General features: G+C 41.6%; 1 protein-coding gene across 1 annotated transcript in view; it reads left to right on the forward strand.

The window, feature by feature from the left end:
• kcnk9 (potassium channel, subfamily K, member 9) overlaps window positions 1-22,118 on the forward strand; it is a 49,473-nt gene extending 27,355 nt beyond the window's left edge. The window contains exon 2 of the mRNA XM_079368381.1: window positions 20,358-22,118. Coding sequence (XP_079224507.1) covers window positions 20,358-21,241 — 884 coding nt within the window. The 3' untranslated portion in view covers window positions 21,242-22,118. The remainder of the gene's footprint in view (window positions 1-20,357) is intronic.
• Window positions 22,119-22,864: the final 746 nt, after the last annotated feature.

Raw genomic sequence — 22,864 nt, forward strand, 5'->3', positions numbered from 1 at the left:
CCGCATGAGGCTGCCAAAGTCAAGCTAGCCACGTATGATGGCAAAGAAGACTGGGATTCATTTCTGTTGCCCTTTGAGCGCCAGGCACGCAAATATGGATGGACTGGTGCAGAGAGAGTTGACAGACTCCATGAATGCCTTCGCGGAGTTGCTATTCGTTATGTCTGCTCCTTGCCCGAACACATTCGTGAGGACTATACTCTCCTTAAAGAACAGCTCACACAACGGTTTGGAGTGAAAGACCCCCCTACGACTGTCCGCAGGAAGCTGGGAGAACTGCGTCAGACCAAGGAATCCCCAGCAGAGTTTGCTGAGGAAGTGCGACGCCTTGTGAGCCTGGCCTATCCTGGCACGGATCTATTGCTACAAGACCAGCTGGCTACTGATGCCTTTTTGAAAGGACTGAGGAACCAAAAAGTAGCCTATGAGGTAATGAATCGTGATCCTCAAACACTGGCCGAGGCACAAAAATTGGCTGAAGCCCACAAACATAATTTCAGGGCAACCTTGGGCCGTGACGCAGAGATGAGGACAGGAAGGGCCAGACGTATCTCCTGGGCAGACGAAGAAACCGACTTTCCTGACGAGCCTTTCTTGGCGTCCAGACGTCTACAGAGCTCCAGGTACGTGACTGAGGATCAATTTAAGACGCTGATGGACAAAGTGGAGCAGTTGCATCTGAAGTTGGAGCACCTGCAGCCGGTAGCCAAAGATTGTGGAGGCACGGGGCTCAGTGAGCACTCGGCATCATTTGGCACCAGAGCACGCGAACCGGAGAGGGCCAAGAGACCAGCACATCAACTGCCTTCGCAAGGCTCAAGAATGAGATCACCCAGCCCAAATACAGCGAGCAGAATTACCTGTTTTCGTTGTGGAGAAGTGGGGCACATTGTGAGAGAGTGCTCAAGGTCACCTAGTCCAAGTAGCCGTAAGGAGGGCCAACTTCCCAGCCCACAACTAGGGCGCACAGCTAAGAGAGGTCCCAGCTTGCAAATTGAGGTAGCAGTGAATGGCCTGCCTGTCCAAGCCATTGTTGACTCAGGTGCAGAAGCCACAGTTATCTCTGAAGAGGTTTACAACATGCTCCCAATAGAAGCACGGAAACCGCTCACCAAAACCTCTCTCAGGAATGCTGAAGTGGGAAGCAGAATGTCTGCCTTGGGGGAATTTGAAGTGACTCTAGAGATTGGGAATCGGAAACTCAACTGGAAAGTTTTTGTTGGTCGGATCCATGACTCCATTCTCCTGGGCCTTGATGCAATGCAAGCTGCTGATGTGACAATCATTGCTGGTCGCCAGGTGTTTGTGGGCAGTGAGCCTGTGCCTACCAAGGTTGTTGAGAGCAACAGGGAAGACTACTCTGTGGCACGCGTACTATTGGAAGACAACATTACCCTACCACCTGAAAGTGAGTGCCTTGTCTGGGGTAGAGTTGATAAACCACAGCCGGGTCTCCCTGCTGTCCTGGAGCCACTGAACATAACTAATACCATCTCCTCAGGAAGTGTTGCCATCTACATGGACCCCAGAGTTCCTGTTCGGCTCTGTAATTTCTCAAGTTCCAAAGCGTCCCTGCCTCGTGGAGCTTGCGTTGGCATTGTGGTTGAAACGTTCCCTGAGGATCCTGTTGTCATATTTGACTCCGACAGTGGCGAGCAGAAAAGTGTGTTTGAAGAAGAACACAGCGAAAGAGCTGAGCCAATGGTTGGAAGAGTGGCAAGAAATGTAATGGAACTACCAGAACACCTGCAAGCTCTGTATACATCTTCAAGTGAGGCCCTCAGTGAAGATCAACAAGTGACACTGATTGAGCTCCTCCTGAAGTACAAATCCCTCTTTGCAGCGAGTGATACAGACCTTGGCCATCTCTCTGCTGTCACCCACAAAATCAGCACTGGAACTGCCAGCCCAGTACGCCAACCAGTGCGACGGACTCCTCTGGGCTTCCAAGACGAGGAAGAACAGCACCTCAAAGAAATGCTGGAAATAGGAGTAGTGGTGCCTTCCTCCTCTGAGTGGGCATCACCAGTTGTCCTTGTTCGCAAGAAAGATGGTGGTGTTCGCTGGTGTGTTGACTATCGTCGTCTAAATGGTCTTACACTGAAAGACGCTTATCCACTGCCCAAAATAGATGAGTGCCTTGATGTCTTGGGAGAAACCACTGTTTTCTCCACCCTGGATCTCCAGTGTGGATACTGGCAGATTGCGGTGGACCCTAAAGACCGTGAGAAGACAGCGTTCATTACCCGCTATGGCCTTTATGAGTACACCAGGATGCCGTTTGGCCTTTGCAACGCGCCTGGTACGTTCCAGAGAGCCATGGAACTGGTCCTCCGAGGATTTCAGTGGAGGACACTTCTCATCTATTTGGATGATATCATCATCCTGGGCAGAGGGGTAGAGGAAAACCTGCAGCGTTTGGCTGACGTCTTTGAACGCCTCCACAGCTATGGTCTCAAGCTGAAACCCCAGAAATGTCACCTGTTGAGGGACAAGGTCCTTTTCCTGGGACATGTGGTTAGTGGAGAGGGGATAAGTCCCAACCCGTCACTGATCAAAGACGTGCAGGAGTGGCAGCCACCTACAAACACCCAGCAGTTGCAGGCCTTTCTAGGGCTATGCAATTACTATCGCCGCTTTGTTCCTGCCTTTGCTGAGCTTGCCAGCCCTCTCAACAATCTCCTCAAGAAGGCTGCAGAGTACCGTTGGGGCGAAGCACAGCAGAACGCCTTCCTGCAACTCAAAGAGAAGCTGACCTCTGCCCCGGTTCTTGCTTACCCGGCTTTCACTGGCACCTACATCTTGGACACTGATGCATCTAATCACAGCATTGGTGCAGTACTATCACAGCTCCAGTGGGGGGAGGAGAGAGTTATCTCATATGCCAGCACACATCTCACTCCGGCACAACAGAGATACTGTGTGACCAGACGGGAGCTGCTGGCCATCGTCAAATACACAAGACAGTTCCGTCACCTTCTCCTTGGCAGAAAGTTCCTCCTTCGAACGGACCATGGCAGTCTGACTTGGCTCTTCCGTTTCAAACATCCAGAGGGCCAATTAGCACGCTGGCTTGAGGAGCTTAGTCAATATGACTTTGAGATTGAACACCGAGCTGGCCGACAGCATGCAAATGCAGACGCGCTGTCCAGGCACACAACAGAAGGTTCAGTAGACTGTGACTGCTATCAAGCAGGAAAGGACGTGACAGGGCTCCCATGTCACGGGTGCCCACACTGCAAGAGACTGCACGAGCAGTGGGCCAGATTTGAAGAAGACGTGGATGATGTTGTTCCTTTGGTTGTCAGGCAGATCACCATACAGGAGGATGAGAACACCATTGTAGGCCAGCAGCAAGCAGAAACTGACCCCCATACGCCCACAGTAAACTGGCTTCAACCTCTGAGTAGCAAGCAACTAGCGACAGCCCAGAGGGAAGACCCAGTACTGTCTGTCTTGCTTGGCTGGAAAGAATCTGGAATCCTTCCAACCAGAGAGCAAGTTACAATGGAGAGCCCACCAGTGAGAAAATACTGGCTCTGCTGGCCACAAGTAGAGCTTCATCAGGGAGTCCTGTATTACCGCTGGGAGAATGCTGACAGAGGTAGCTCATCCTTGTTGCTGCTGGTTCCAGCCTCATTGCAAACTGAAGTCATGCAAGCCTGTCACGACCCTCCGCAGTCTGGACATTTGGGAGAGGCAAAGACCCTGCAGCGCCTCCGACAGAGTTACCATTGGTACAGCATGGGAGGTGACCTTCACAAGTACATTCAAAGATGCCCTCAGTGTAAAGCCCAGAAATCGAGCAGCCCCACACAGAGAGCCAAGCTGCAAACCTACCAGGCTGGAGCACCCATGGACCGGTTGCATCTTGATGTGCTTGGTCCATTTCCCATCTCATCTTCTGGAAATAAGTACATCCTGGTCATCATGGATCAGTTCACAAGGTGGGTGGAGGCATTCCCAATTCCAGATCAAGGGGCAGAGACAACGGCTAAGACACTGGTCAACGATTTCATCTCACGTTTTGGAGCCCCTTTGGAGCTACATACAGACCAGGGCCGTAACTTTGAGAGTGCGCTGTTTCAGGAAATCTGCAGACTCTTTCAAATCACCAAGACCAGGACCACACCGTACCACCCTGCTTCAAATGAACAGGTGGAACGTTTTAATCGTACACTTCTCCAGATGATTCGCTGCTATGTGGATCAAAACCAGAAAAACTGGGATGAGCACCTACCCCTTCTAACAGCTGCATACCGCAGTGCCCAGCAGACGAGCACTGGTTTAACACCCAACATGCTAATGCTGGGAAGAGAGGTCCATCAACCACAGGACGTTTGGTTAGGTGTGGCAGAGCGGAGACATGGTGAAAAGGAGCCTGCCGAATATGTGCATGACCTGGAAAAGAGCCTTGGTGAGGCCCACGATATGGCTCGACGGCATCTCCGAGCAGCGCAACTCCGACAAAAGAGGACTTACGACTTAAGAGCCCAACAGCACAGCTACAACGTCGGAGACCTGGTCTATGTAAGGGACAGCACAAAAAAGAAAGGTTTCAGCCCCAAGTTGCAAGCACCCTGGAAGGGCCCACATATAGTCAAGGCCCGCTGTGGCCCTGTGCTGTATGAGATCCAGACACAGCGTGAGAGGAAGGTCATGCACCATGATCGACTCAAGCCTTACGCAAGTGATGTGATTCCTGCATGGGCCAAGCGACAAAGGCACGCAATCCTAACACAGGTTCAAGACTCAGTCGCACCACCAGGACAATCCTTCATCGCACCACAGCCAGTGTCTTCTGATGACCTTACCGACAATGGATTGGACGTGTCTGGGTCGGACGCCCCAAGACCACAAATGAGAAAGGGCAAACGGCAGGTTGCTGCACGCAGGCGCAGACGGACTGCCCAACACCAACACCAAGAACACCAGGAAGAGGTGCATACCTCAGAGCCAGATGAAGAGACTCGAGAGCCACCTACAAGGAAAACTCTAAAGGGAAGAGTGATTCGAGCCCCAGCTCGATACAAGGATATTTGAGATGGAGGACTGTTCCTTTAAGTAAGAGACACATAGTTAAAGGACTGTTGAAACAAAACAAAAACAAAAAGAAGTAAAAGTTTTAGTTCGATGTAGTGTAAGTGACTGAATTCTGATTGTTTCATGGACTGTGTTGCATCCTTTAGAGCCGAAGGGACTCGGCATGTTTGAAAGAGGGGGGTAGTGTAGTACGAGTACAATTAGTGCTTTGTTTTATACCCCATGTTGTTTTGTATCGGTTATGTTAGTTTATTTGGTTGTTATGGTAACTTGTGTTGCTACCGGAACTACGTAAGCACGTTTTCTGCGGAAGTAGTGAGTTCTGTTTTGGTACATGTCGTATGTCGCTCGCTGGCTCTGGTGTGGACTTAAAAAGTCGTCTGCACTGGAGTTAGAGCGACCACAGAACTGTACACCTGCTGTTCTTAAGTAAAGAAGATAAATATAATCTTCCTCGTCAGAGTCATCCTTCTCCTGCAAATAGCTACACATCCACGTAGCCTCCTCTTTGCTAGCCGAAGCTAACAATATTGAAAAGAAAAAGGGACCAAACACGGACCCGTGAGGCGCCCCTGATACATTTTACGATTCTGACACTTGTGCCTTCGATGAAACTCTAAAAGATCTCCCTGAGAAGTTCATAGAGCGAAGAGAGGAAGATTTGATGGCTAACTGTGTCAAAGGCAGCTGACAGGTCTATCATCAATAGAACAGAGGACTGAAAACACACTGGGACACCAATCTTTCTACAACTCTGATGCACTTTGTAAGTTCAAAGACACAATGACAGAGATTTTTTACAGTCCTAGAATTTCGACTTGCAATGAGAAAGTTCCTGAGGAGTCTGTATGTTATCCCAGTGTTCTCTCTGACTGCATCCATGCTCACTAGGATGATGTGTGACTCTATTTTGCCCTTAGATGTACATGTGAAAGTTTGTACTGTTTATCAGCCCTGTGATTGAATGGCACATTACCCTGCCTTTCACCCAATCGGCTCCAGTGACCTCGAACAGTGTATATGTATAACTAGATGGATCCTTAAATTCAAATTATTGTCGTCTAAATAATGCTGCAGGTATTCAATATTCTCCAACTAAGCCCAGTTTTTGCCCAGCTCTTTTGTCCTAAAACTACTTACTGAAACATCAACATTACCATTACTCTTCTACTAATCATGTGTTGTATAATTTTAAAACCTTATGGTCACTGTCTGTTACCCTCACCCACATTACCACTGATTCTTGTTAAGACTAATTTATGCTTGTTATGTCTGCTTATTACACACTGCTGTCTGCTGCTGTTTCCACTGATTCTCCCTACCCTCCCAGTGCCTTCACGTCTACGTCTCATTACCATACTTGGAGAAGGCGTCTCTCTCCATGGGCATTCTGTGAGTCCCATATCTTCAGTGACGTGTGTTAGTTGGCTTCTGTTCTCTGTAGCCTATGGGGTTTGTTTGTTGCTCTTCCCGCTGAATCCTTTACTGCTGCTTGGATTCAACAGGGGGTGAAAACTCGTGAGGATAGCCTTCTCAAAAAATACGACAATAACCATCCATTGAAAAATCAGCATCCTCCAAAGCGAGTGTCATTGAGAGAATTACAGTCAGGATAGACATAATAGGACTCACATATGCGATGGATTACACATCTTGCATACACTGGCTGTACCTCAAGATTTAAGGTGTCTCAAATTCTCTTAGGAGCCACATCAACCAGCTTCCACCAGTGATACAGAGGATTACCAGCCTCCCTGTTCAGACTCCCTTTTGTACACTGCTATAGTTTCTCCAGGAAAAAGAAGAGCTCTCCAGAGCAAAAACACTGTGAGGACTACAGATTTGAAGCTGCGCTGCCCTTATTGAAAATTCACCCCACAAAGATCCAATCTCATTTCTTAATCCAACTGGGTTCCCAGTTTTTGCTTGGCATACAAAAACAAACACCCCGACACAAACAGAATTTACACCTGTTAATTTAGCCTTAATTTATGTTGCATGCATTCCAACTTTTTCTTATCCAGTGACCTTGATATCCAAGAAACGCCTTAACTTAACTTAAATAAGGATATAGTATAAGCTTCTGATGTGATGGCTCTTTGCTCTCTTTGCATATTTCTATTTTTTTTATATGGGTTCTGTGTTTGTCTTGCATATTAATAGACTCACAGATTCACAAGCTAAATGAGACTGGTGAGCTTAAAATCTTCAAGGAAGTGATCATACCTCACCCTTGATTTCTTATCCTAGTAAATTGTAAAGTGGCATTTTTTTATATAAGGATTTTATTTAGAGTAGAAATTAACTGTACATTGTTTGATAAGTGACTGCCTGTGATTAACATATTCCTCCAGGCATGGCAATGTCCGAGTCAGTCTTACACACACAGGAGCTTGTTTGTGGCCATAAGCTCTGAAGCTTGTTTTTGGATATATTTTTGGATATATTATATTGAGATAACAAGAACTGATAGGCAATAAAACCATTATGCTAGCAAATCAAAGTGGAACTGTGAGATAAACATTCTACACGCAACTTCAAGCAAATGAAATGAAAAGTAATTCTGAAACTTTTTGATTGCCTTTTGCTAATGACACACATGCCCGTTTGTTCGTTCTCTGTAGCTATTCTGAGACAAAAGTCACATTTTAAGATCAGCCTTTGGAAAGTTGCAAATAGAGAACAGATGGTTGTGCATGTAGTATCGTCTTGTCACCTGTAACATCTATAGAATCAAACACTGTTTTCAGATAAGGTTGTGTCATAGCAGGTTACAGAAGACTGGTTTTAGTGAATAAATGGGCTACATTTCAATAGCATTTGTCTCTTTCAACAACTCAAAACACTTTTACACAACATGTACCATTAACCCTTCATTCGCACACTAATAGCAGTTTTTAAAGTGCCAACTGCCTATCAGTAGTAATCACATTAACATACCAATGGCTGCTTTCAGGATAACAGCTTGAGATTTAGGCCCCGTTCACACGGAGACGCTGTGACAGTAAAACGAAACAGTTGAGTATCAGATTGGCCTTTCGTTCACACAGCGTTGGTGTTTCACGGGCATGAAAACGCAAGCTTTTGAATTCGACCTCCAGGGTGGAGCGAAGCTGATACGGGGGGGGCGTATCGCAGCCATGTGAACGAAACGGAGCGAACTCTCTGGCTGCGATGACATCACCACACCTCCCCCCATACATTTGGACATGCGCAGTAGTTGAGAACAAACATAAACAACAATGGCGTGAGAACTACATCATTTTCACTCAGGCAAGACCTGCCGTGTAGACGGTCTGTACTTCGAATCTGGAGTGGGGTTGTTTCGATGCGTTTCTGTCACAGCGTCTCCGTGTAAACGGGGCCTTAGTGTCATGACCCAGGTCATTTAGACATGTAAACTGCAAAAGCTGCGAACCCACCTTTAAGTTTAGAGAAGACCCGCTCTACCACTGATCCACAGCCAACCAGAGCATTCCTTTACCTGTGCTTGTTTAAACTAAGGCCACATGTACTATATGAACAATTTACATGTGTTCTACATTCTCTGCATTTCTTATTTTGTAATGTCAAAGATAAAAAGATATTATGATATTTTTCAATATCATGTTTAATTATGTGAATTGGACCTTTATGTGGTTTGCGGTCAGTAAATGGGGAAACGCATCCCTGTATAGGGACTAAAACGGGTGACATTTCTGGACTCTTGTGGAAAAAAAGTTCCGACGTCAAGAGTGAAGTTTTTCTGCAGCGATGGCAGTGTTTTCTCTAAGCCTGAAGCAATCTGCCATTAGGAGAGCAGGATATACTGCTGCACAGCACTCATGAGGTTTCCATTTTGCCTAAAGCCAGAACAGAGTGAGAACAGGTGGGGATGAAAATCCACCTCTTCAATCTTTCATTCCTTTTCTATAGATTGTGTTTCACTTTCTATAACTGCATGTCTGTGTGTCATTCATTTTAAAGTAAGTCATGAGGGTACTTATTTGCAAGTAAACGGGCAACATAACAGAAACCCCTTCCAGAAGGACTTTTCTCTGGAACAACAGCTCACAATAAACAGAAACGTTATAGTTTGAGTAATTTTCTTTTATAGAAGTTGGTCGTTGAAAGCAGCAAAACAATTACACAATTTTAAAAAGGAAATAATGTTGATTTTAATCTGGTTTTCATACAAGAAGGTTACTATGGGGAATCCTGCAGCACTCTTACATATCTGGATAGAAGCATTGTAAGAAAACACTTAAAATGTAAATGTGATCTTTCTAAGACCTGGCAGGCATTTCTGACATCGTTGGAATTGCCTCTTTATCGGCATAAAATGTTAGGTTTGACATTTTTTCCTTAACAAAAGCATTGAGATAACAAGAACTGACATAACCATAACTATTATGCTAGCAAAAGAAAGTGGAATTGTGGGGGGACTTAAGTGTTTCAAAAAGCAGTGATAGTGAAAGGTTCCCTGACTGTAGGTAACCATGGAGTTCCCACTTCCCAGTCACATTAAGCTTGTGTAAGTGACATGGTGGAGAAACAGGCAGAGAGCTGAACAAGGTGTTCTCGCTTCTGTGCTCCCTGCTCTTCTTGACCTTCATTAAAATGGCATAGCCGATAGCAATTAAGGCCTCCGAGGCACCTGAAATAATACGAGGCAGATTAACCTGCAGATCAAACAAGCAGAAGGCGTTGGTTTGAACAACTGCTTGACACTTGTAGAGTAACTACCCAGGCTGTGTGTGGGTGCTAATGAGGGACGACCATGATACTGCAATGAATAATGGATGATTGATATTTTATTACAAGCAACATGGTGAATTAATGAAAACCTAAAGGAGATATGATATGATCTCTGATCAAATGATGTCTTCAAAGGATCAGGAAGTTGCATTAATATCGACCATGTTTCAATTTAAATGTGCATATTCTTAATTGATCCATAAGAAATAATTATGTTCTAAAAGTGATGGGATTTTTCTTTCATGTATTTCCAATTTTGTTTGAACGATTATCCACTCTTTGATAGAGACTAATAAAAACATAAGAAGGAAAAATGGACACCTTACTTTGTTTGCTCAGGACGGTAAGTGGTCACAAATGGTGAATAAAGATGGACTGCACAAATATATACATCTAAACTTTGACAGGCTGTTTCAAGTCTAATGTTTCACCCAGTTTTGTTAAACTAAAGAACATAATGATATAGTTATGTTGGACAAAAACACAACTCCAACCAAGAGGTCAGTTTTTGCTTTAAACATGTGGAAACAAGTGTTGCACTACTTAAATAATTTTTTAACTGAAGAATCATGCACTAATAAAGAAAACATAAACATTTTCAATCTACTGAGATGACTTGATTTGGGTGAAATATGCAAATTGCAAAGTTGATATTTTAAAATAGAAGCACATGTTGATGATAAAATAACTGTAATATCATTTATTTATCACTTTTAACTGGGATTTTTCCCAAAGTTTGAAAAGCTGCACGTCGTACCACTCTTCAAAGGGGAAAACCAAATGAGTCCAACAACTACTGACGATCTCTAAACTTTCAGGTCTGGCATAGGTATTGGAATCGCAGCTTAATCCAATACTGTGCAATTGTGCATCCTTAAAATATATTTTCACTCCCATCAATCAGGGTTCAAACCTGGCCAAAGCATAATGACTGCCGCATCTACAAGCTGAGTCAATTAATAATTTGCACAACGTTGACTCATAATAATTCACATAGACCTGTGGTGCTCAGGCTGTGGTCGTAGGCAGACATAAAAAAAAAAGTCCTAGTAATGTGGATGGGAGCAAAATAAATGCTGAGTCATGCAGTTTTTGACGAGAGCTGCCTGTTATATTAATAATGTGTAAATATGAGAGACAGTCTAAAAATAACTTTGGAGGGCTACTCAGCAGTAAATAAGTAATGGTGGAAATAATTTATTTGTTTGCATCTGTAATGCAATGATCCATGTTGTTAATTCCCTGTTAACATTGTTGGCAATAAAGTATGTTGATCCACTGATTCACCACTACTTTGGTCCTCACCAAGACATTTGAACCATGAGATGTGGGAACGACGGCTGTTTTGTGTTAGTAATCTGGTGGCTGCATTTTGAACTAGCTGTAAACGCTTTAGTGATGGTTGGCTGGGGCCCGTGTAGAGAGAGTTAGAATAATCTAAGCGGGAGAAGATGAACGAGTGAGTTCATTTTTCAAGATCTGACTGGGAGAGCATTGTTCAGATTTTTGAGAAGTTTTGTAATTGCAGGAAACAGGACTGTAGAAGCTTCGGGGTGTTGGTCAACAATGATTCCAAGGTTCTTAGCGGTTGGTTTGATGTTTCATTTGAGAGGGCCTATTATCTATTGAACTGTGTGAAATTATCTGGTCCAATTAAAACTATTTCAGTTCTGTCTGTGTTGAGATAATGGAAATTCTGACACATCCATTCATTGACTGCAGTTATTAAGAGAATAAAGTTGGTTAAAGTTATAAGGTTTGGAGGAAAAATTAACCTGGGTGTCATTGTTGCAATGATAGGCTACATCATGAAAACGGTTGCAGCATATATTATTATGATTCCCCATCATGTAGCGATTGTAAGAGTATGTGGTTCATTTTCAGTGGCAAAATTAAAAGCAGCATGACTGAACAACACTTGTCCTTATGTAGAGGAGTACAAGTGTCTTTTAAAGCAACAATATGTAAGTGTTCTGTCTTAAGATTGTAGTTTCAAAGTTGATCTAATGGAACAGGAGCCTTCAAAAGGGAGAATAGCTCACCACATGTGCACAGACATGTCACCTGCTCATGTGGGGTTTTTTTTTAATAGCATGGCTGTCAATCACTGCATTCTTGAAAAAAAAAAGTCAAACTGTTTGGATTTGTAGGTTTTAGGAAAATATTGTCCAGGGCAGAGTATTGAGCCACAGTTTCTACCTCTTCCTACTCCAAATGACACACAAATATTTTCAGGAGGCACCTTGTGAAGATGTGTGATCGCACTTCCCACACTGGTGTGTTCAAACATTTAAGAGTGACTCAACAGATGTGATACAGAAAAACCTGCTTTAACTGGAAAGCTCTGCGAGAAACCTTGCCGTTCTAATACGACCTACATTGTTGTTTTTTAGATCACCTTGAGTTGTTAGGAAAATTAGACTAGACCCATTGTTTTCTGTTTATCTCTTATAAAATGGCCTGTGGATTTAGTATTAATGCTTTTTAAGAGAACAGCTTTAACTAATGCAAATGGCTTTTAGCTACAGTTGTTACTACAAAATGCTTTTTTTATTTGTATTCTTTATTTTAATTAAGGCTCCTTTAACTATTCATGCACTAAAGGGGGCCATAATGGATATTTGTTCCAAGAAAATCTGTTAGGAGACAATTTCTCAAACAGTCCTGTGTGCGTCACCACATTCAGATCTACGGCATCTCAACTAATGGATTGCGAAGCTCTTATCTGCTTCAGACACTTTATCGTTCCAGCTCGAGGGTGTTTTTGCAGACAAATCTTGTTTACACCAGCTCGTAGAAGAAAATAGATTGTAAATAGGTCACTTTAGCTATGTCATTCCTTTACAATGCATGCATTTACACACAAACGTGACCCTCTATTTTCTTAATGTGTCTTATTATGCCGTATCTGAGTGACCCTACCTTTCTTGTGTTTTTTTCCCCCTTGACTGCAGTATTATTCGTATTCCCTTGCCTTACACACTGCACTGAATGCACACCTTCACCTGTGCACACATAAGTACAAAAGCACCTGTGCTTTGCTGGGCGCTGTGTGGCAGAGCAAATATGTCTGTTCCCAAGACAACAGCAGATAATAGAGTCATTATAACAGGACAAACAGATTACACAGTGCAGCGTTACCACAGAAAACCGCACATCCTATCAACGACATCAGAGAAATACTTTAAGGGACTGGCTTGAAAAATAATAATAAATTAGCTCATAATTCGTTCCCCTCCTGTACCTGTTCATGGCGCAGAGAACATTTTGTTTTCTTTAACAGACCACAGAAACAATGAATTTTCTCGAAAAGACAACACTTTCCAGGGAGAGAAAAGATGGAAAAGGTTTCATGATTCAATGTACCAGTCCATGATATAAAAACAGAGGAATCATTGCAATTGATCAAATAGTAGAAATCAAATCAATAAATGCGTTGACATGGACACTTCAATTTCACTTTTTTCACGCGTCAGCATTTTTTCCGAAATCAATTGAGTTATTTTTGAAGTTTTTTTTTTGTTTGGTAGAAAAAACATGAAGAATGTCGGCTGATGTAGAGTGACAAAGTCTGCTCAGTTGGGCACTTCAGAGAAATGATGGGTCAACAATTTTTCACAGAAATTAGCAATCAGTTCATACCCAAATCTGCCTTCTTCTTGGGTCTAGTACTTGACTTTCTCTCTTACTGTCACGAGTGCGGGCAGAAAACAGGAGGGAGGACCTAATCGCAGAAAAATGATTTATTTTAAACTAAAAAGAGGCAAAATGCAAAAATAAACTTACTTTCAAACAAAATCCAAAACAAGATAAAACACAGGAGCAGGGAACACGAGGAACATACAGCATCAGACTGGAAACCAAAAGACAATAAAGGTAGGTAGGTATGCTTTATTTGTCAAATATGCTCCATGTTAAACATACAGCACAGATGAAATTTCAATCCCCTCAACCCACACTGCAAACCTGCAGTGCATTAAAAAAACAAAAAAGCACTGGGCTTAATAAACAAAAACAATAAACAAACAACAAAAAACAATAAAAATAGCAATAAAAAAGTAGCAGTACTATAAAAAAACAAATTCTTAGCAGCAAATGAACCAACACAGAGAGTAAAAAAGACAGAGACTAATAAATAGACAATAGGTAATCAGACACAGGTGAGACTAATGACACCGGTGAGACTAATCAGGGTAATCAACAAGGTGGGAAACACAAGGAAGAAATAACACAAGGCCAGAACACTGAGGACAAGTACGAAGTATAGCCTGACATTGAAAACACCACCTAAACCAGATATAACAAAATAAAACAGGAAACACTAAAGACTCGACTTAAAACACTAAATGCAAAACTCGGAACCTTAACACAAGTAATACAGGAAACACTAATTACTTTGAAGGCTAGAACTATAATATAAATCAGGAAACACTTACACACAGGGAAACAAGAACTAAAAAGAAGACAGGAAATCAGAACTCAATCATGACACTTACTTTTCTTGATCTGCTTCTTTCTCTCTGACAATTTTCAGTCCACAATCTTACACAATCTATTATGTCTGAAGAATCTTTGGACTTTTTATCATGCACTTTAAAACACCATCTATTACTCACTAATTATGTTCTTTTTTACCAAAAAAACAAAAAAAAAAGAAGTTGGACATAAACCTCCTGGACAAGGCCTACTACAGTATGTTTCCTGTGGGGCTAATCATTACTACATGTGTGTAGGAGATCTGGTTCTAAATGAAATGACAAGTTATGGTTATGACCCCGTGCTAGGAGCTGTCCATTAGTCCGTAGTCACAGACACTTTACAAATCAGCACTCAATTGTCAACCTTCTTCACTCAACCGTTACACTTTTGTTCGGGTGGATTGTACTCTGGTGCAAAAAACACCATCAGCTTGCGGGCGCGTTCTCTTTCCACAACACTAAATTGAAGCATATCTCCAGTTACCATTTTCCTTTTTGGTGGGCCAATCTTGTCTAGTACCATTACAAAGACGTGCAAACAGCAAGAAAACAATGTGGTGAGAAACTACTTGGATGTTTTCACTGCTCCTTGAGCTTAAAGCACATGAAGCATCAAACTAGTATTTCTATGATATGCAAGTCTGACATCACATCTTGCACTGCACATTATCGTCTCTTTATGTCCAAGTTCTTACAGACGTCAGCTTTAACAGCTCACAGCTGACAAGATGCGTGCAACTTTAAGTGAGTTGTACTATTGGAGCTTAAAACAACTGAAATGTTTATTTAACTTACAAGTAATTATACCCATACTTTTTACAGACCAACCTTCATATAGATCTCCATCCTGGTTTGTTTCTTGTTGTTTTGTGATTTATTCTTTATTGACTTGATAAGCTTGTTTTGTTCTGTGTGATTGTGTGTTCAATAATGTAACTTAGGTCTTCAGACTGGTCTCAAGTCCACTTTTTGAAGGTCTTGTGCTTAAACTGGCTGGACTCTGGATTTAACATCATCATCTGTCAAGACCACCACACCAATGTTTTCATCTCATCATTGGGATTAGAAAGAAAACACCTCTTTCTAAAAGAACAAATAACAAATAATGATTTTTATCCCCCGCTTTCGGCCGTCCTTTGCGGTCTAAGTGAGTGAAACCCTCCCTGCACGCTGAATGACGATTATTATGCAATGATATTTAGATCTTGGTCTTGTTGGTCTGGCCCTGCCTTGGTCTTGGTATTATCGAGATCCCTAAATGTCTTGCTCTTGTATTAGTCTTGGAGCACTCTCGTCTCTATAATGTCTTTGTCTTCGTTAGTCTGTTCTTGACTACAAGACCATCGTAACTATGTATTTACAAGTCCTTCATCAATAAAACTTATCTTGTGTTCCTTTTAAGACAAAAAGTCCAGCTGAAGTATTTAAAGAGACATGATTTATATCACTGGCTTCATGGTGATTCAGTGTTCAGTACTGTTACCTTACAGCAAGAAATCCCTGCCTCTGTGAGGACCTGAAGTGCACAAACTGTTTTAGTTGCTAAACCCAACCAAACTGCAACCATTTGTTATGGTATTAAAACGACATCAATGTGAAATATTGTTTTCTTTTCTTTGTTTTTAATCTCATATAGTAAAACAAGTACAATTATAAATAACAGGGTTAGGGTTTAAAGAAACGCATAGCATGTAAACATAAACGATTTAGCTAGAAGGCTAATTTGCACAAATGGTGCTGGACATGAACAGAGGTCTTCTCACTAACAAAGAGAGTCGTCTGACACACAGCCCACAATGGGATAGGCTTCTAATTTGTATTTATTTCACAACACATAATTGCTGTGATCACCCTGTGTGTTTATTGACTTACAATTTAAAAGCACTGATGACTATAGTAGCTATATAGCTGTAAAAATGATTCTGATTTAAACAAACTAATTCTTACTAAATGATCTCCATTTTCAATGTATTGTCCGAGACTTTGAAAAGGTTTACGATCAACCTTTGTCACAGGGACATATAATCACTTATTTGTCAAAGCTTATCAATAATTGTGCATAAGTAGAGTAACCCTGATGTTGGCAGCTGAAACAAACATCTTATAACAGTGGGCTGAATGCGGCGGGGAGAGGCGAGACGAGAGACATATTAGCACAGAAACCTCAAATGACTCATACAAAAAGAAATAGATGAAACGCCTCTGAGTGGAAAACACAATGATGGGGGATCATCTATTGGGAAGATATGTGATAATCACTTTATACAGTCAAAATGTAGAGCTAAAACCGATCAAAGTTGTAATTTCTTTACAGCTGCCAGAGTAATTCATTACATCCTGATTACTGTGCGAGAACAAATTTAAGCAATAAGAATCAATATCAATTAATTTGCCAATTTTGAAAGCAGGAGGGGAAAGACAGATGGCTGGTGGAATACAGATCTGTCCTGAGATATGATTCGGATTGCCATCAGCATTTTTTGGTACATCTTGCACATGATGTTTTACTTTGAATTAGATTTTCTCAGTCATGTACAGAAGTGTTTTAATATGTTTGGAGTGAGCAAATGAAAATAAATTCCTGTGAGAAAAACAAACTTTATAATTCTTTCATGTCGTCATTCATGGTAAAAATAATACTTACACATGTTTCATTGGGGTTGTTTATTTCTTTTTGCACAAACTACAATACTGCTAATTGTATATCGTTTTTGTATTGAGGAGCAATCACGACGATATTGGCCACTCTGTCTTTGTATCTTTGTGGAAAATAATTTAAACATTGCTGCTCATTGTTCGAGGAATTCAATCAGCTCATCTGCAGTCAGCGCACATGAGCAACACAGTTTGCTGCTGCTGACCTGCATCCGATTCTTCAGCCTCCTGCACGGAACTCAAACAACCAGTGATTCTGCATCATTTAGAGCAGTTATAACTCTGGGCCTACCATTTACCACAGCATGCTACAGCATTTTAAACTTTATTCTGTTTTCCAGACAGCCCTCACAGCATATAGGAACTTTCCTAAAAGTGCTGTAGTAGTACTGTCTGCTTTTATGCAACAACACTTGTGTTTTTACAACGGGTCCTGTAAAACAAACTACCATACTGCTGACAAGGAAGGAGTTGGACCAACATGTTTTGGATCTTCCAGCTAACGCTAACAGCTATACACATTTCCATTACCATCATATTTGACCATAAAGGCCTTCAGTCGCATTTGACATGTATTGATAGTCAAGTGACTGATTGTTGGTGAATACATCGTTTAGTGTAAGTAAGTAAAGTTTATTTATATAGCACCTTTCACAGCACAAGGTCACAAAGTGCTTTGACAAGTGTTTATCAGTAGAAAACAATAACAAATCAACAACAACAAGGCATTGAAATATGACCAATTGAAATTGCAATCAAATCAATGATTTGAAAGCACAAAAGAAAATCTAAAAAGATGTGTCTTCAGCTCATTTTTAAAAGTGTGTGTGGTGTATAGAGTTATAGATGTTATAACTATTAATATTATTATTATATATATTATTATATACTACAGTTATAGATTATGTATAGAGTTAATCATTGCACACCAGACACTATAAGAATTGAACTGTTTATTCTGTCATGATTTGTTGCCAAGGTTGGTCTCTCCCACATTTTCAACATTTTTAAAATTGTAAAAATCTTTTAGTGTGAGCCCGGTTTCAGTCCAAATTAAGACATGTGGGGACATTTTTTTTATTATTTCTTTAAAATGAATCAATTTCAGAGACACTATCATTTGTATTTGTAAATTAAAGATATTATTATAATACATTAACAAGTATTTAGTCACTGAAACAAGCACTGGATTACACTTTCACTTCTTTGTTTTTGCAGTATTGACGATTGTCAGAGTGAGATATCTTTCGATCACAGATTTAGCTGAAAATTCAGGAGATTCTTCAAAGCCAAAGTTTCAACTTGGCTGAGAGATAATCATCTCTATTCCAGCAGATAGAAACCTGAGGGGGGTAGTGATTTAACTGTTGGATCAACATAGACTATCAGTGCTCTGAGTTGTGTAATTTAAAAAAAAATCATAGACAATGCAAAAAATGGCTAAATGTAGCGATATCCAATCTCATGATAGGATAAGTCATGGTTTGAATCCAATTGAAATTTAATAAAAAATATGCTTAGCATGTCAATAAATCAGTCATTTTTGTGTTACGCCAATTCATCCCGAGTAGCTTTACAAAAGAGCATGTGTGATAATATGCAGGCAGGATTTCTTCTCTGTCGCTGAGGTGGACATCAGAGCAGGCTGTTCATGAATAAGGACTGTGGTGGTTGTGGTGAAGGCACAGTCTGAAGGTGGTGGCTGGTTGTCGAGTGTTGTTCGAGGGACGACACAGTCCGATGGTGTTGAATGGGTGCCTGGGACGTAGGGTGATAGTAGTGCTAGATCACCTGAAGTTTGGAGGAGCGCCGTCTACTTGAGATCCTGGCTTTTGCTTCCAGGGCAAGGTCCCCTGGGCTTCTGGCACAGAAGAGGGGAAGGGGTCAATAGCAGCAGGCAACATTATGTGATATTGTGTTCATTTTCTTTCTCATATGTTTTTTAGCCAATTATGAGCATTAAGGCCTAAAATACAACTTGAGCATGTTTTTGGAGTCATGTTTTTGGTTGCTTTTATAACTCTGAAAATGACAGCCTGATTCACTAAACAGATTTGAGCTGAAAAACCCCCCAAAACAAACAGCTGAGAGTTGTTAACGTATTAATGGTTATTCATGGTAAAGGGTAAACTGACTTGAGCCTGTTGTCTTCGGACAACTATTACACCGCAGGTCACACCTACACATTCAAACACTGATAGCAGAGGCTGCTATGTTGTGCCATCAGAAGTCACTAATCCCTGTCATACACATGCATACTTACTGGCAAAGCAGCAGAAACAATCCATGGTGAAATATTTTGTCCAAGGACGCCTCGGACATGTTTCTGGGGATTGAACCCTCAACCTTCCTGTTGAGAGACAACCAACTCTACCAACTCAATCACAGCAGCTCCGAACAGAAACATTAAGCAAACCCTTCAGGATCAAATATTTAAATATGAGTCCTCAAAACTGACATTTGAACCTTTGACTACACAACTGACAAAGTGTCTTTATTTAAGGTCTACAGCCAATAGTGCATATTGTACTTTAAATGAAAGTTCTCTGGTTGCAAATCTGATGGTGAGAGCTGAGTTAGTTTTTTTTAAGTGCATGACTAAACACATGCACGAGTGGGTAGGTAGCCATATGGGAAAAGACAGAATCAATATTTGAGAGCTCAAAACACAGAACTTGCACATGTCTGAAATAGACAAGTTAAAGCTCGACACTGCACCAAAAATATTATGTCTCCTTATGGGAGGTGGTTGTTGAAGTACTACACATGCCAGCTAATGGTGGGTGTTTCTTGGCCAAGATTTTGGTGTTTAATGCTCACAGTGATGGTCTGCGCTGGTGGAGAGATAATCAATATGACTCTCTGTTTTCAGCCCTGTAAATTTTAAATACAGAAGGCTTCATTCATACTGTAACTCTACAGTAACTGAAAGAACCATGCAAAGCATATAAAATCATTTATAATGCATTTGAAAAGTACATCTGATTAAATGTATACATTCTATTGTTAGCCACACAGGTTGATTTTTCAGTAGACTGTTTGTGTGTGAGTCAGCAGCTTGTAGTCTAAAGATAAAGTTTAATTAAGCTAAAAGCCTTACTGGCTCCCCCATGACTTCTTTTCAATCCCTCCTCCAAACTCTTATACCTTGCCGGAAACTTTGGACTAATTGGACGCCCTGCTTGCCATAATCTTTAAGTCCAAATAAGATTAATGAGCGGACACATTTTTGTAGCGTGCACCTATTCAAAACGTCTTTTGGCAGGGCTCACGGACTCTTCGGGAAGATTTCTTGCTTGGTCATGTTTGTAAACGCACATTGATCTGAGGCTTTTTTGGAAGCTGGATGCTCTGGTGACACCAATGCTGCTATATAAATGCCACGCTCTATGGTAACATGTTCCAACATCACTAATTTCCTCTCTCTGTCTGCTCTCTTCTCAGGTTATGGGCATGCAGCGCCTGGGACCGATGCAGGGAAAGCCTTTTGCATGTTTTATGCCGTCCTGGGAATCCCTCTGACTCTTGTCATGTTCCAAAGTCTGGGCGAGAGGATGAACACTTTTGTCAAGTACCTTCTGAAGCGGATAAAGAAGTGCTGCGGTATGAGCATCACCGACGTGTCCATGGAGAACATGGTGACTGTTGGGTTTTTCTCCTGTGTTGGCACTCTGTGCATTGGGGCTGCTGCCTTCTCCCATTACGAAGACTGGAGCTTCTTTCAGTCATATTATTACTGCTTCATTACATTAACAACTATAGGCTTTGGGGACTTTGTGGCCCTTCAAAAGAACCGGGCCCTTCAGAAGAAGCCCCTGTATGTGGCCTTCAGCTTCATGTATATCCTGGTGGGCCTGACGGTAATCGGGGCGTTCTTAAACCTGGTGGTGCTCCGCTTCCTGACTATGAACAGTGAGGACGAGAGGCGGGATGCAGAAGAACGGGCTTCACTAGCAGGAAACCGAAACAGCATGATCATCCACATCCAGGACGAATCACTACCAAGAGGCAGGCGGCGGCGTGAACCATATCGGGCAGAGGTGACTGATTTGCAGTCAGTCTGCTCCTGTATGCATTATCACTCGCATGACTTCGGCAGCTCTGGGGGAGGGATGGGAGGCTTGGGTTGTGCTTTCTCTCATAAGAACTCATTTAGCTCTCAGCTGAGTCCCAATCAGTACTTTCACTCGGTTTCCTACCGGATCGAGGAGATCTCACCAAGCACCTTGAAAAACAGCTTCCTTCCCTCGCCCATCAGCTCGGTGTCTCCAGGGCTGCACAGCTTCTCAGACAATCACCAGCTCATGAGGAGAAGGAAATCCATCTAAACCCTTACACACTGGACAAATGAGTTTCCATATTTTATAGATAAGGTCAAACAATTGCAATGCTGCTCCTTACCAAATCTAATTTCAGCACTTTTTTTCCCTTTTTGGTTGTATGTAATATAAAGAAATTCATGGAACAGATGAACACAGCGTGGAACTGCAAGAGTGAACTAAACAGGATGCAAAGCATGAAGCATGGATGTCTATTTTTTCAAGAAATTTTCTCCATTTACACAAACTTTAATGAATATCCTTCTTTCAGATTTACAGTACAATATTGATATATGAACTTTGGTTTCATACCAAATGATGCACACTGGGAAAATGCTATTTTTCAAAAAGAGAGTATGCTTGTTTCACCCTAACTTGAAGAAAATTTTGCTGTTATGTACTACTCCATTGCCTCACTGCAGACAGAGATTTTCAAGTGACTTAAAGCATCAGGTATGTTTTCTATAAGCAATCATATAATTTAAGGGTCTCACTACGCATCAAGCCAAAAGTTGTTGCCAATATTAGCATGTGCATTAGATGTCATTTACTGAGTGTGCCATGGTTTGTGACATTCTTTAGTCTTTTGTAGAACAGCTGTATGCAGGGTGTCTGTTTGTCTTTGTTTCAAAGGATCATGCTGCTGTTATTAATGTTTCAACCTCATATAGAATCTGATCTAACCACAATGCTTTAATTTCACCCACAGCCTTTTCATAATAACAAATATCTGAACCTGTAGGAAACTCCATCCTCCCCACTACTGTCTTAGGTTGTCAACGTTTCTTATATACTGATACTTTTTTATACCACACATTGTACAAAAACACAAATTCCATTGTAATAGTAATAATAGTATTGAAATGCAACAAAGCATAAAAAAGCGGGGGGGCACCTAGCAATCAGTGAGCTTGCTCCAAGTACAGTACGGAGGCAACTTTGAAAAAGTGGGCAGCCCAGGTGCAAATCCGACCTTTGGCTCCTTCCCGCATGTCAGTCCCGACTCCATCACTGATTTTTACCTACCATCTATTTTCAGAAAATAGAGGAATAAAAACCCTTAAAATAAACATTTTATTAGATTAGCTGAGGTCAATTCAAATAAATTGGAAAAAACTGATGCTAGCAGTCATAAAGACAGCATAGGGAGGGCCATGTTCTCAATTGCACAATGTATTAGTACCACATGTTGAAAGATGATTTATCGCTGTTGTCTTAATAATTATAAATGTTAAAAGCACCAAAGCTTTAAAAAAAAACCCTACACATCTTAAATCCGCTCAGGCATATGACAGAGAGAACAGACAAAGACTAAAGGAGGGGACCAAGGAAGAGACACTGTCTGCAATTTTTTTTCTCATGTTTTTCTGCAATTTTGACACATTTTTGATAATTAAAAACAATATAAGGTGCCTCAGACTTGGTTTTTATTCTAGTTTTGCTATTCTGCAATTCACATCCATCTTGAATACTGGTCCCATTAAAGTGTACTCCCCTCTAAATAGACTCTTCTTTTTCAGAATGTTGAGCATCAAACAGGGATTACAGTATTGAACAGACCACCTGTTTCTTTCACAGTTAACCTGAATACCTGAATGCACTGAAGCAGTAAAGGGGTCATTCAGTGATTTA

The sequence above is a fragment of the Symphodus melops genome (genome assembly GCF_947650265.1).
Source record: "Symphodus melops genome assembly, chromosome: 18".
NCBI classification, from domain to species: Eukaryota; Metazoa; Chordata; class Actinopteri; order Labriformes; family Labridae; genus Symphodus; species Symphodus melops.